Source organism: Silurus aristotelis, assembly GCF_946808225.1.
Source record: "Silurus aristotelis genome assembly, chromosome: 3".
NCBI classification, from domain to species: Eukaryota; Metazoa; Chordata; class Actinopteri; order Siluriformes; family Siluridae; genus Silurus; species Silurus aristotelis.
Window position 1 is genome coordinate 21,910,879 of NC_139576.1, and position 15,735 is coordinate 21,926,613.

Genomic DNA, 15,735 nt, shown 5'->3' on the forward strand with positions numbered 1-15,735 from the left:
GCTCCTACAACACCACAAACACACCATTTACACCGTACCACATGCATGAAGGTAAATGTAACACATGACCTTATCAATAGGGACAAAAACAAATGAAAATGAAAGGCAAATGAGATTAGCTCAAGCACAGAAAACTAAATTGTGTAAAAAAAAAAAAAAAAAAGAATAAGACAACATGTACAGGTAGATGCTAGACATACGGTGCAGTGTATGGAGGTAGTATTGCTAGCATATATTAAGCAAATATGCAAAGCCAGTATGGATCAGATCTTAGAAATCTGCCACTTGAATGTCCTTGGTTCAGACAAGGGTTATTCATTAAAAACTGAAGGTTTCTACACAGCCAGCTGATCAAGGGAGGGAGATGTGGGAGAATCCTTCACAATAAGTACTGTGTTCTTCTCCCAGTTGTTTAACGAAATGCATCAAGTCAGACATTAATCTGATTTGATAGTAGATAAATATGTGAAACTTGTCGGTGCTGTATGATTTCATAAGCTGGTTAAAGCCAAATGAATTTTTTATTTATTTTTTTTAAACCTGAATGATTTGAAAGTGGCAACCAACAGAAGTTTTAGAAAAAGCCATACATACAGTACCTATAACATTTGGACAAACATTATTTTGCTACAAATTTCTTACAAAAATCATCGTCTTGCCAATAATAAGTCTTGGTGATTCTGCAAGATTATATACACTATTTCTCTCTCCCTGGCACAGCCAGAAAATGTACTGTGTATAACATAATGAGAGCCATGCAAAGAAAATGTAGGCATGACAGCAGCCTGCTTACGCATTACAATGGGCAACCACATCACAAATAAGTCACAACGGAGTGGGAGATGTACAAAAGTAAACATACCCATACCATTTCTAGTCTATGTCTCTCCAATTCCTGCCAGAAAGAGTTGGCAAAGAATTAAGAGAGAGAGACAAAAAGACATTTAACCACCTTTGTGAGCAGTTCCCAAAGTGGGCGGTACCCCAAAATACCACAAGAACGTTAAAAGAATGAGCACTGAAACATGGAAGATATCCAAGGAAAAAAACACAATGTTTAAAGCTACCCTTTTTAGCAGACACAAGCTGAAAGACCTGTTACTGCATACCTGTTGCTTAAGAATGAATGCTTGTTGCCTGCGCAGTTCCTTTTCCTAAACAAAGACAATAGAAACAACACACACACGGGTATGAAGAAGAGGTTCAAAGACAAAACGAAGGTAGAATCATTCAGGTTTTAATTAAATATATAAAACCCGTTTTGAAAAAAAAAATATTTGTTAACTTGGTTGGCTGAGCGTGGCAGCTTCAGAATGTGTGCGTGCGTGCGCAAGTGTAACGAAGTGGAAAGACGGGAGTTACTCAAACAGAGAGCCTTAGTCTGTGTTGTTATTAATTTAGAACAGCCTGATGTCATATCAGAGAAATATATCTGAAGCTACACAAGTACTGAGTTTCCCACATACACAAACACACAAGTACAAGGAACACAAAGAGCACACTATAAAATCACCTTCATTCTTTTCTCAGCTTCTAATGTTTTTGCATTTATGGCCTCCTCCTTCTTTTTCTTTTTTGCCTGGAAAACAGAATCAGGAGTTTTAATCGTCATACTAAATAGCTAAAATGATTTGCCCGTCTGACATCAGCGCTCACTGTTTATTTTAGAGCACATTTAATCATACAGGTGGTAGTGTTTTTGTAAACCTTTATGAAAGTACCGGACCCCTTAGACCAACTATGATACAATATTAGTATTTAAAAGTATTTAATAATGAGCTACAAGAAAGCCAACAAACACGATTCACAACAAAACAAAACAAAATCTGATTTTATCAAATATTTATCGCATCCACCTTTTCTCATACATCTCACTTGTTCTAGAACAACTAACCATAAAGAACTGCATTATGAAAGAGGCACAGCCTCAAATTTTTGGATACTACGCATTATACAATTGAGACTGTCTTTTCAGTGAACTGACCTAGGCATCAGGAGTTTTAGACCATAAGCAGCGAAAACATTTGAATGGTGATATAATAGCCAGTTTATTTGAAGCAGGATGTAGTGATTAACATTAATGACAGTACCTTGTGTTTGGCTATTGCTTGATAACATGAATCGCAGATTATATAATGTTTTCTGAAAGCTCTTTGATGTTGCAGCCACCTTACTGTCAAAGTGGTAGTAAATGTAATAATAAGAGTTGAGCAATTTCATGTTTGGAAAAGGCTTTTTGAAAAAGTTTTGCATGTTCAATTTTTGTCTACATGTACATCAACACAGTGAGCAAGATGAACATACTTCAGCTAAATCTTTTGAATACATTTAGTTTCATGTGTGAAATTCCTCGTGTCATTTAAATCTTTTTGTGATTGAAACAGAGATAATCTCAAGATTATTAAAAAGTCACCAGATTAGTGAATTATAAAAACAATAAGTACAACCCAGCATCTAAAAAATATCGTTTCATGAATGCATGGTAAAACATATTTCAACAACTTTGCTCCCGTTGTGAGTCACCACAGCAGAACATCCATCTCCATATCACTCTGTCCTCTATATCTGCCTCTTTCAAACCAACCCTCTGCATGTATTTGCATTAAATATCACAACTAGCAAGGATATTTATATAGTTTGAGCATTGTGCTTGAGTTTTTTGTTTTTGTTTTGTGTGGTTGAGGATAGTGAAATCAGCATTTACGCAGAATTTTATGAGTAAAAGGACAAACATACTCCAGGTCAAAAGCCAGTCACTCTGATAAAACACTTCAAGAGGTATAATGAGAGGCATAACAGACACTAAATGTCGCTTATCAAATGTGGCACCTTCACAATTTGGAAAAACAAAAAAATGCAGACCAAATTTTAAGCTTGTTCATTTTCACTCAGCTTACTTAGGTGATTTTGGTCTAATAAAAAACAATAAAAAAATGAAACACTTAAACACTAGTTATTTCTGTTTGTGTGTTTATATTTAAAAGGCTTCTCCTATGATTTGTGTTGTGAAATGCCATTACAGTTTTGATCGGATTCATAGCTCATGTGTGTATCTTTTTTACCTCGAGTATCTGCTGAGCTCGAAGCTCTTTCTCGACACGAATTTGTTCAAGTCTCCTAACCTTCTCCTGTTAGGGAGTGGACATGAAAAATAAATGAGAGCAAAAACGAGAACATGTTCAGCTAGCTAATATTGAAATTATTTAAGCCTCTACTGTGTCTAACTCTGAAACACTGACAAGACACACAAAAGCAGGAGAAGTGGAAATGTGGCGCTTTTCCTGAGAGGTGTTGGTTGTGTACAGTATGAAGGGAAAAGAAGTATGAATGAAGCTTCTCTACCTGTTGCTTTAGAATCTTCAGCTGCTCTTTCTGCTTGCGTTTTTCCTGTGCTGCCAGCAGAGCTGAAATCACACAACACGTTTTTAGCCCTAAATTCCTGTGCAACGGCTGTGATTAACCTTTTTATGTTCGAGATTTATTTTGACATGAAGGGTTAGTTAAATCACACATTGCCATAGTGAGAGAGTAAGTCACAGTGACCGTGAAATGTGTGAGAATGCAGAAAGTTTCAATTTGAACCTAGAAAGAAGTGTTGTGTACAGTGACATCTGACTCATCAAAGATTAAATGGATCTGATCACTAATAACTAAGCAGACACAGGTTTCATAATCAAACAAACTGTATAAACTGAATAATTTCTAAATTACTTGTTTAATGGACCTGTCAATAGGAAAAGCGTCTATGCGTTGCAGTGTGCAAAGTGGCTTTACCTTTTTGTCTTTTGGCCTCTTTTGCAGCTTGTGCAAGAGCCCTTTTTTCCAGCTTTCGCATCATCTTCATCTGAGCAGCCTGCCGTGCAATCTCTGACCCAGAGAGAACAGGAAGCAGAAAGTGAGCATTTGCTCTTTGACCAACATAATATCCAAATGGCATAAGTAGTAATAAATACAAGAATCATACTGTTTTTGCCCAATAGGCTTAACGATATATGTTTTAACGATATATCTCGAATCTTTATTTTACAAATTATTGTAGATGATTTTGTCCAGCTCATAATCATTACAGATAAATATTAAACAGCCTTATTTTAATATGTTAAAAAGCTCAAACATGAGCAGAATGTCATTCAGGATCCAGAAGGCAACTACAGGTAAAATCCTACCCTGTGCCTCCAGTTTTCGCTGTAGTTTAAGCAATGCAGCATTAGCCACATCACTCTCGTTCACACTAGCTGCTCTCCTTTTCCTTTGGTAGGAATGAAAGGGATCATTAGTACGCTGATGCTCCAGACTCTTAGGACGACCTTTATGTGTCTCCATTGCCAAGATAGAGGTATCAATCTCATCTTCTTTCAACAAACACCACTGCAAACCCTGGAAATCAGCAGGACATAAATGATCCATAATACAAATAATTCATCAGAGTTTATTATAAAAACAATTGTTTTCAGAAACACTCCTTTTGTATTTAATGATTGGGTATATACATACATAAAAAAACTAGTCTAACATATTTGGAATGTAAACATTATCACCTTATCAACAATAACAATAAATGAAACACATCAAGCATCTTGTAAAGAATCCTCCCATTTCCTGTATTCCAGATTGTGCAGAATTTGTGTATAAGTCTCAATTTTCCCCAATCACATCAACTCAACTGTCAGATGTTTTTTGAGTACGAACTTGTAGCTAATTCTAGCGCAGGAATCGGAGACACCGGTGTTACTATTGTGTTAATAAACGCTGTTATATGTGAGGAAAAAACCTGACCTTTTAGTGGCCTGTTCAGTTGTGGTTGTATCATATTATTACAGAAAACAGTGCTTCCTGTTCTGTTATGCTGTTTGACTGTCTTTAAAATGTTGCACAATTCACTTTTAACTGTCAAAATTGTAAACGTGTTTCCATTTACAAGATTACACCAAAAAGTTTTCCAATGCAGTCAAACTAACAAATATTCCTCGTTAACAATTCAAACTGAAAATGACAGACAATGATTATAAAATGAACAGTAAATCACCTCAGGTCCTTCTCGAGCTTCATAGAAGTTGCCAACCCTGATTTTAGCACTGAAGCTAAAATGGTCACGTGTGATCTCACTTATTCCATTTCTTGATAAGTACTACAAATCACAAGTGAGAGACAGATAAGGAAAAGGCTTTAAGTACCTCACTTGGAGACAATTCAAACAATATATCCTAGTATATACACAAATATACAAATTTATAAACAAAATGATTAGGTTATTCCAGATTTAATTAGCCATAAGGTGCTGTCTATTCTAAGAGCTCTGGCAATAATGTCAGCTGTAATTTAAATCACAAATTAATATTAATGCACTCATTCTAATGTTATTTCTATTGTAAAAGCTAACTGAGAGACTTGTACAAAAGATGCTTAAAATACTTTTCTTTTCTTTTTTTTTTTACAAAACAAAACATATAATCAGTGATATGACAAGACTTATTAATGGAAGGAGTCCCTGGTATCAGTGCTTGTAATTGTCAGTATGTTTTCTGATGTGGAAGAGGCTTTATGAAAAGGTCTTTATCTTATCATAAAGAGAAAGTAAAAAAAGAAGGAAGATGAGAGAATGACTTTATAGCCCTTATAACAACTGATACATTTACATTGATGGCATATGGCTGATGCCCTTATCCAGAGCGACTTACAAGTGAGCAGGGGAGGGTTAAGGGCCTTGACTAAGGGCCGGCAGTGGCAGCTCGGTGTTGGTGGGATTGAACCGATCCAAAGTCTAATGCCTTAACCACTGAGCTACCACCTCCCTTAGAAACTAGCTTGTCTTCCAGAGAATCGGCCATATTAAATATAAATTTGAACAGGCTGCTGTGGTATAAGATGTGCTGTTATTGTAATTGGGCCTTGCAGCTATTGGTATCATGACAGAAACTTTAAACGAATCCTTCTTCAGCACAACTGGCTCTTACCTTCATAACATCTGGGTACTGTTTGAACTTTTTGCCACATGGAGCATAGTACACCACTTCTCCTTGCACACTGCCACAGATATTCCTGATGCGGGTCTCTCTTTTCCACCTAGGAAATATTGATTGGTTCAGCTTTGTACAATACTTCCTCAAGTACAGCTCTGTACAATAATTACAATACTCGCACATCCTTACACGCTGACTAAGTAATCACAATCATCCGGTGTTGTTCTACCTGCCTGTCTTGGTGAAGGTGTCAGGTTCACTTGCTACAGAAACCTGGCACAACTCAGACCAGTTATTTAAATGAGGTGCAGCAGGATTGGCCAGCTGTGAGTCACACACTGGAACACTCCAGAGACCTGTAGTCACTGTCTGAGTGCCAACAGACTCCAACTATGGGAGGACGCATGAATGGATGGGTGGAGGAAGGACAGAAGCAGGAAACAGTGGTGCTTTCTTCTTTTCTCCTCTGGACAGGTGCCATGGCTTTAGTCAAGCAAGTCTAAACCTGACGTAAATGGAGCATGGGCAGAGACTATATCTCTTCCCCATTTGTCTTATCTTCAGCCAGGCTTTCCAGTTTCTCTAACTTGCACACACCTTTTTGATTATTTAACCTTCTTTGTGTACATTATTTTGGTCAAATGTAATTCTTGACAATTACAGCATTTTTGTGTTTATTTATTTTTAATCTGTTACCCATGTTCCAGAGGCCTGCACACTGCTTGCTCATCTGTCACTCTTCTTCTCTTCGCTGAAAGTGAATGATAGAGTAATGAGTGCTCACAAACTTGCAAACAAATATTGTCCAAGTAATCTTTTTTTCTTGTATTTTATTGCATTTTATTACCTGGGGGCGTGGTCACACATGAGGTGCGGGGGGTGTTGTGATATGTCAGACCCCACGAATTGTTCACAGTTTGCAAAATCTTAGCAGGGTCATGCATTTGCAGGTTAAGTGAACTAGAGCTGCTGATCTTGCCAGAAGAACAGTCTGTCAAAGAGGTTGGACTTTTTGGAAGTTTAAGTGCCGTGCTCTCTGTGTGACTCTCTGTGTCACTATCCATTTCATCATCTTTAATATCATCTTCATCATTATCGGAGTCAGTGTCCAGGTTACTGCCAGAGCCTACCCAGAATGAAAGTAAGTGAAGAATCATTATCGCATGACAGATCTAATCAATATTAATAGCGGATTACAAACAAAACAGATACACAATTCTACACACAAATGTGAAGCATTTTACATATACTAACCTGACAGACTGTCACTTAAATCTTCATCGTCATCATCATCATCATCCTCATACTCCCCAGAATCATCAGAGTCTTTGCTGCTGGGAATGTCAGACTCCATTTCCCCAAACATTTTCCCCTGATGAGGAGACCCTGTGTTTACCCTGTGGGACACTCGCTGTGTGGAGGCTTGGTCCGAGGTAGGAGGCCCAGAGCAAGACTGTCTGGCTCCAGTGCTCAAGTTGATAGGGGTATTAAAGCAGGGACTAGTGGATGCTAGTAAAGGCTTACCTGGGGTTTTAGAGCTGTCAGAGCGAGGTTTGGTAATAAGTGCCAGGGGAGCATCCTGCACAGTACTCAGAACAACTCCATTATGATGTGGAGAGCTTTTCAGCGGGGTGGAGGTGAGAAACAGGTTGGAGTGTTGAAGATTTGGGGATTTGAGCTTAGGACTACTCTGAGGTGATAGCGAGGAGGACGATGACACACTTTTCTTCAGGGATTTATTTGCTTCTTGATGTTCCTTTGCCTGTGGGGACAAACAATATAGTACAGAACAGATATTTACATAACAGATATTAACAGAACAAGCGCTTGAAATTGTATTTTTTTTCATGAAAGTTAATAGCAAAACAACTACAAATAAATAAAAACTGTTAAACTAGGGCATGAGATTCTATTTTCGTTTGTGTGCTTCAAAATACAGAGTTAATATTATAGAAAGAAAATGAAGCTTATAGAAGAATTTAAGCAGCTTAATGATTTTAATTCAGCTAATTTCCAGCTAACAAGATTGTTGCATATGAGTGTTCTGTATTCCTTAATTTATGTATATGTAGAAAAGAGTTTTGGTCAACATGGATCTATTACTCTGTTAAGTACAAGCACCTGTTTGCAAATCACCACTCTCAGTGGAGGCTCTATAATTACCACCTTCTTAACAGGTTCATATCTAAATAACCTACCACGCAGGGAGGCAAATTTGACTCTTCTTGTTTGTTTTCAGTCAGTGAGTTCTAAATAAAATTCATTTTGTCATCCTGTCAAATTCCTATATGTTTATAACTTTGGCATCATTATTTCACTATTTACAAACATAACTGACCGGCAACTAGCAGGCAACTCAACTGACACTAGCAGTCCTACAACCTGGGCATTATGGAAGCCTAGTATCTATATAATTTCTTTAACACAGTAGTCTGTGCTGGAATTACCATGGCTGGAGATACACAACCCAAATACTTCCTGGACCTACTAGGAAATGATAGCTTGGTCACACAAATGCAAGGATTGTGTCTTCCAGCTACAGTGGATTTCTACCATCACAGAAGGCACAGAGGGGGCATAAAAGTAAAATAGATAGATCTAGACACAGGATTCCACACCACTGCTTATAAGTGTATACAACTGACCTCCTCCCAGGGGCTCCTCTGCTTTAACAGGCTAGAAATAACTGCACAAAATTATTATAAATATTAAATTAATACCTTGGAAATGTCTCTAAAATCTTATGTATACCTGAGGTTGTCTTGCCACCTGCCCCCTCATCTGTAACATGTCCTTCCCTAGAAATGCTGTGTAAGAGATCTTATCTAAACCCTACCTGCATGTCAGACCTAGATTTGTCCTAGACACACGCATATACATTGTCGGTTTGTAATGTGCAGCCTTGAAAACCCCAAACAATATAAATAACACATGCAGTTATGGCAGGCTACACACAAGAACCTTGAGAAATACACAGGCCACAAAAACTTTATACATTTTTGCATACATCATTTTAATGTCTATTGTCACCTGAATCAGTTTTCATGTGCTGATTTATTATAATTGTATATGCTGACTCTAATCTGAAAACCAGTAATAGAAATGTGATAAGATAATAGCAGTGAGGCGGCCGCTAACCTGTTTGCGCTGATTAAGGTCACTGTTGTGCAGGAGGGAGTCGTCTGGAAAACTCTTGGCTTTTATTAAGTACAAGGATTTGGGTGAGGGGGTGATGTTAGAGGTGTTGAAGGAGGAGGAAAGAGATGATGGCTTTGGACAGCGAGCATGAGAAAGTGGTTTTGGAGATGCAGAGACAGTCCGATTCTTTGGAGACGAGGATATAGACGGAGGTATAGGAGACGACGTTAATGAGGAGGTTTTGGGAGACACGGTGAGACACAAAGGTTTGGACAAGGCATCTTGGATGGATTGTGAAGAGGGGGAGAAAGCCTTGGTGCTGCCTGCTACTCCTGTCGCCTGGATGACACTGGTGTGTTTGTTGTGCTCTTCTTTGGTTTCTGAACTTCGGAAGAGTAACGGAGCTGCCTGGCATTGTGAAAGGTCCACAGAGCACATATCTGGTGTACTAGAAAAGCAACCTGTAGCTTGGTCAATCTGTGTAGAGTCCTGTTCGGAAGAGGACAAGGGTCAAACAAAATCCACCCAATTTTAATTGTTGCCTGTCAATTACAAACCCAGACACATGCACACACCTCTTCAACAGATCTGACTTGTCTAAAGGTCAATTGCTAATCTTTTCTACTGGTTTAAGAAACAGGTGTGTTTTTGTTTTACTTAATGATTCAATTTACACAAACAGCGGATTACAGTTTGTAAAAGCATGGTCTCATATCAGTTGGATGTACGAAGCACAAGGTCTTTTTGAAATCCATTCATTACATCTTTTTATAAATTGTATTTCAAATCTATTTTCTTTATGATTACACAGGCTGTAGCCACAGAGCAAAGTGTAATGATGTACATTATTCAAACATGGGATAAGAATAGCCATAAATGGCCACCTTTCACATTTTAGTTATTACTTTTACAGCCAGGATTGCTTAACTAACATTATTTGCTGAATTAGTTAGTATTCAGAAAACATGAAATTATGAATGAATAAACCAGAAGCGTTAATCCATGTATTGAGTGATTTAAGCTTGGTAACAAAATACACTTGCTTTGACTATTGTTTACTGTTATTTCCAGGACTGAAATTAAGTTCATATAAATCAGTAAATTACAGTATATTACTAAAATTGTACTTCATTCTTATCTCCAATTAAAAAGAATAGCACTCCAGATTGGCCACTGATGATAAACACGGATTAATGCACGGGTTGACATATATTTACGGCATCTGGCAGACACCCTGAGCCAGATAAACTTACATTTATCTCATTAATGTAACAGCCATTGAGGGCCTTGCTGCAGGGCCCAGCAGTGACCGCTCAGTGTTGCTGGGATTTGAACTCACAACCTTATGATCAGAAGTTTAGCATTTTATCTATTGAGCTACTACTTCCCCACTTTTGAATTGGTTACTTGAAATGTTTTATTAAAAATAAGGTGTGCTACTTTTTGATAGATATGTTTATGTTAACTAAAGCATTAAGTAATGCGATTTAATGACCTGTAACAAAATCTTAGAACAGTTTCCAAATTCTATTGACACTGATTTATGTACAAGAGTTTATTTACTTAATAAAAGCTTAATGTGCTTTTAATTATCCTGTTGGTAATGGTTATAGAAAGCGACTGATGGACAATATGGTTTTCTATATACTGTGCACAAGTGTGGCTTATTTGTAGTGTCTGGTTTGGAATCACATTTAATGATTGAAGACCATCCAGATTTCCCAATATAGCAAAGCATTTATCACTGTATCTAACTTATGCATCGATATGCATTAGTAGTTTAGATGACTCACCTTAAGCTTTCTATTCCCTCTTTGTCCTCTCTGAGAGTCAGAGTCTATGCTGCAAACACTCAGTCCCTCATCATCTTCTTCATTCTCCAGGTCTATGGAGCCCAAACTGCTGAGTGTGTCACTAGAGCTGTCAGAACTGGATGCTGATTGGCTATCACTGTTGCTGGAAATTTCTGCCACTGTCATACAGAGTTTCTGTCACAAAGAGAAGTGACATATCATATCATAGTCCCAACACATACACGATTCATTTTCTCCCCTTCCATACACGTGTATATCTTATCTATCAATCTAAACCATGCTTCCAGCAAACCTGTCAGAGTTCTTCTCCATAAATAGAAGTACTTGAAGACTTTCAGACCATGATAACCAGACCTCACAACAGTATCGAAACCAGCACCTTACTGCTATAACATCAAAATAATATTTTATATACTTACGGCCTGAGTATAACCAAACAGCATATACAGTGGTGTGAAAAAGTGTTTTGTCCTGAAAAAGGTAGATATTGAGGGAAAAGACGGTTCATGCTTAAAAACCCTCCAATGTGGCTGAATTACAACAATTCTGCATAGATGAGTGGACCAAAATTCCTCCACAGCGCTGTAACAGACTCGTTGCAAGTTATCGCAAACGCTTGATTGCAGTTATTAGGTTTCACACAGGACCATGTAGTTTTGGATTTAGTTTTCCCTCAATAATAAAAACCTTCATTTAAAAACTGCATGTTGTTTTCACTTGTGTTATCTTTTACTAATATTTAAATTAGTTTGATGATCTGAAATATTAAAGTGTGACAAACATGCAAAAAAAAATAAATCAGGAAGGGGGCAAACCCTTTCACACCACTGTATGTTCCTTACATTAAAAAAATAAGATTTAACCGATTTAGTTTTGAGCATTCTATTTTGTGGAATTAGAATTAGAGCAATGTTTGTAGAAACATTGATGATCATGTAGAAAATGATGATCATACCTCTTTAGTTTTGTGGCTGGATTTCTCTTGGGCTTGATCTGTCTTGACCTGCTTCCTGCTCCAGTTTGGAGGATTGGTAGTTGACTGTTCAGTCTTGCAGTGGTTGAGGGTGGGTTTGGTGGTCTTGTGAGGTTTCAGACCTGATTTGAGAGTACTGGTCTGTTCAGAAGTTGTATAAGCTGGAGAGGGTGAGGAGGAGGTAGAGCTTGCTCCAGAGGAAGCAGACTTTGCTTTGCCTTTTCCACTGACTGCACCATTGAACCCTTTATGATGAAAAAATGCACACACGCCACATGGATTGCATCAATTTTACTTCACTATGTAATAAATCTGCAGATTTCTTACTGTCTCTATTCTGCTAGGGGGTAATAAACTGTTGAAGCATTTCAGGTTTAGCTTAATTACAGAGATGCATGCTGTTTTGGGGTGGAAACAGCAACCACCAAGTAATAGCAGACGCCTGAATTTAAACTCTATATATTCCAACTGAAAAGCCTTTTGCCACTGGTGACAATGTAATTTATTTTATATTATGCTTGGACTGCAGGGGATTTATAAGCATGTTCACTGGTAAGAGCACCGTCCCCAATACATTTCACAAGAAAAGCTCACAAATCTTACTTAAAAAAAGGATCAAATAATGTATACAGAAATGTCTTGGCTCCAGGCTACCTTTAGCAGAGCCCCGTGTGCTCTTCTTGGGAATGTGTGACTGGCTCAATGATGGAGGTGTGAATAGAGGAGGCAGGCCCAGGAGAGGAGGGAACAGCGCAGCAGCTCCATGAAGTTGTGCGTCAGATGCCCGCCACCAGTCTAAATGGTTTAGTAGGAGAGAAATTCTATTTGAGTAAATGCAGTGACCAGACTACGCAATAACCTAGACTGACAACCTGCACATTCCATCTATTTTTGTTGCAGGCCATTACGAGTGAGAATTGTAAATGTGAAACAGAAAAAGCTTTTCATCTCAGAACAATCAGCGCCATCAAAATGCTACCCAGCTGTGAAAACAACTTTAACCATACACTTAAGGGCAAATAGTAAACTCAGACCAACTCAGAACAGAATTATGAAATAAAATCCAGGGACACACATTATGCAAGCAGATAAACAAAAAACATTACCCTCAAATTTCCATTACAGTAAAGCATAACAATACTCAATTCAACAGATTCTAAATAAATTTCTCTAGCGAGTGAACCTTACATTGTACAAGACCTCAATATTTCACAGCAACAATCGCAGCATGTCAAACCTTTGCCTGCAAGGTGAGGTCAAAGAATTGCCTTGACCCCAGCAAGTTAGCCTGCTATAAATGTCAAGCCCTGAACACACCTCTCTGGCCTGATGGAAAATATAGTAAAGTTGATGTATGTGGACCATATGCTGCATCTACACGTTAACAGAAGAAATATGGATGGGTAAGAAAACAAGATATAACCATCATCAAACACTGTTGACAATGTTTTGTTTTTTTTGGTATACAATTATGCGGTTGCAGCTGACATGTAAAATGGTTCAAGAGTGAAGAGGAAATATATCATACTTCTATTACTAACTGGGTAAGATCTAAAACACCAAATAAAAGTTGTAACCTGGGTTATTTATGCTTGATGTAGATAAATTAAAATAATATGCTAAACTACTGACTAATTAGACTATGTTAAAATGCTGAATGTTATATATGCAGCTGAGTGCAAACGTTTCATTTTCACCACATTCAGGATATTAGGAAATAAAAAAAATGAATTATTAATAATGAAACAAAAATAAAATAAATATATATATATATATATATATATATATATATATATATATATATATATATATATATATATATATATATATATATATATATAAAAAATACTTTTTTTTTTTAAATTTATTTGTTTTTTGATCATCCTGAATATATTTATTTGAACAGAGAGTAAAGGACAAAGAGTAGATTATAAGTGCAGTTATAAAAAGAATGGGTCACTATGTAAATTTTCAAGCTATATTATATTCAGAAAGAAGTGCTTTTAAACCAATGCACTTTTTAAATTGTTCATTATATATAATATATTTGACCAATATGATATAAATTGAATATTTGTTTTCTTAATTTAGGATTTCAGCATATGTACACCATTCAGCTGTAGGGCAGCATACCTGGAAATGATCCAAGTTGTGGGTGGGACATTAAGCCTCCCTGCAATCCCAAAATCCCCAGGCTTCTGAAATCAGAACATCCAGAAAGAGGCGCATACAGCCTGAATGCTGGATGGCTCAACATGGGGAAAGATGCTCTAAACCCTGGATCACTAACCAGCTGAAACAGATGTCCTGCAGAGAAAAAACAAAAGGGAACAAGAAACAGAGAACTTTGTTCATTCATTTACTCCGTAAGACTGTATTGTATAAATTACACATAGAACAAAGGGTACATAACTAAATAATTAGACTTTAATTTTACTGGGCAAACTGAATAAAATGCTAACATTGGAAAATTTCACGGTTGCATTACAGACAGCAACAATTGTCTCTATCATGCATAAATATTATGACAGTTTTGTCAGTGATGGTTTGAGCAATGAGTGAAATGACAGTTGACATTCTTAGTCATGCACACAGAGATCTGTACAAGTCAGGGGATGAGGAAAACATGGCATCAGAGAATCAGTTAGCAGAACAGAGTGCAACCATTTTGTTTCACTATACATTTAATAACCCATTCAACTGGACAAGTTAAAACCTTGAGCACACACTATATGGTCAAAAGTATGTGGACACTTTATCCAAACCTCTATATTTACACATTACCCAAAAAAAAAAAAACCTGGCGGATTTTGGTTGCTTGATTTAAAACTTGGTGCATCAGTAAAACAATTGTTTAGTTTAGTGATAAAAAAATCTGTGAAGGTTTTTATTCTCTCTTTTTATTGCTGAGTAAAGAAAGGACGTTGTGATTAAATGTGTTGCGTTGAAGGTTTTACATTTATTTATTTTTAATTTAAAAAAAAAAAGGTCACAGAAACAGCAGCACATTAAATGAATGCCGGTAAAATGAATTTGCATTAATCGTGTTTTTAATGCATTTTGACAGCCATAATATTTATATCCAATTTGTCATATAAAAAGAGCTAAAAATATAGACTATATTATTATTATTGCATATCTAACTCAATTTAGATTTTATAATAATTATATACTGTGTGTAATGTTTAGTTTAACTGCAAGAAGACAGACACAAAAAAAAAAAAAAACCCAAAGACTCCATGTACTGAGCTGCCTTCATACCAGGAAACATACAATTCAGGAAAATATCCTCTTTTCATTTTAATTCTGATGAGCTGCAAATTTATCAACCAGCTCTCTAAGGACCTTGATGTCTACAGCAGAGTAGATAAAGATGAGAATGCTGAGGATGCCTACATTCATCTCCTCGTCTCTGCAGCCTCCTCAGCATGGCACAATGACGTCAGTAAATACCTTTTTAATATTAATAGCATCATTATTCCCAGCCTCAGAACAATTAAATTCCACAATGAGCTCCACATACACGACTACGGTTAGTGTTCTGTGTTCAGACACTGCAGCATCTCCAGTGAACAGGGGGCGTCACTTGTCCCAGTTTACAAAATCCATCAACACATTTGTCTTTCATCACGTGAGTCACCTGGCAAAGACGTGAGATCCGCCAACAACACACAACACATGAGAACAACACGACATACCTACATGGATATAATCAGCATGAACTGAAACAGGTTCAACCTCCTTTTGTTTACTGCTGAGGCTTGTCATGAGTAACAGCGATTGTTAAGGAACGTGATAGCAACCCAGTATATTAACAACAAACGGACACACAGTAAGCACATACTATCTT

At 37.1% G+C, this 15,735-nt stretch overlaps 1 protein-coding gene across 10 annotated transcripts in view; it reads right to left on the bottom strand.

Annotated features, from left to right (window-relative positions):
* baz2bb (bromodomain adjacent to zinc finger domain, 2Bb) overlaps positions 1-15,735 on the bottom strand; it is a 51,013-nt gene that overhangs the window by 11,840 nt on the left and 23,438 nt on the right. For 3 of the 10 annotated variants that reach the window (XM_083537963.1, XM_083537969.1, XM_083537961.1), the window contains 18 exons: positions 14,019-14,192; positions 12,540-12,680; positions 11,868-12,130; positions 10,892-11,086; positions 9,099-9,587; positions 7,215-7,722; positions 6,808-7,086; positions 6,657-6,711; positions 5,955-6,063; positions 5,027-5,128; positions 4,167-4,377; positions 3,775-3,867; positions 3,343-3,404; positions 3,063-3,128; positions 1,514-1,579; positions 1,110-1,154; positions 863-895; positions 1-4 (listed from right to left, as the gene is read on the bottom strand). The exon at positions 1-4 is cut by the window's left edge and continues 62 nt beyond it. In XM_083537963.1, coding sequence (XP_083394089.1) covers positions 1-4; positions 863-895; positions 1,110-1,154; positions 1,514-1,579; positions 3,063-3,128; positions 3,343-3,404; positions 3,775-3,867; positions 4,167-4,377; positions 5,027-5,128; positions 5,955-6,063; positions 6,657-6,711; positions 6,808-7,086; positions 7,215-7,722; positions 9,099-9,587; positions 10,892-11,086; positions 11,868-12,130; positions 12,540-12,680; positions 14,019-14,192 — 2,895 coding nt within the window. The remainder of the gene's footprint in view (positions 5-862; positions 896-1,109; positions 1,155-1,513; positions 1,580-3,062; positions 3,129-3,342; positions 3,405-3,774; positions 3,868-4,166; positions 4,378-5,026; positions 5,129-5,954; positions 6,064-6,656; positions 6,712-6,807; positions 7,087-7,214; positions 7,723-9,098; positions 9,588-10,891; positions 11,087-11,867; positions 12,131-12,539; positions 12,681-14,018; positions 14,193-15,735) is intronic. The other 7 variants (XM_083537970.1, XM_083537964.1, XM_083537962.1 and 4 more) reach the window with 5 other exon arrangements.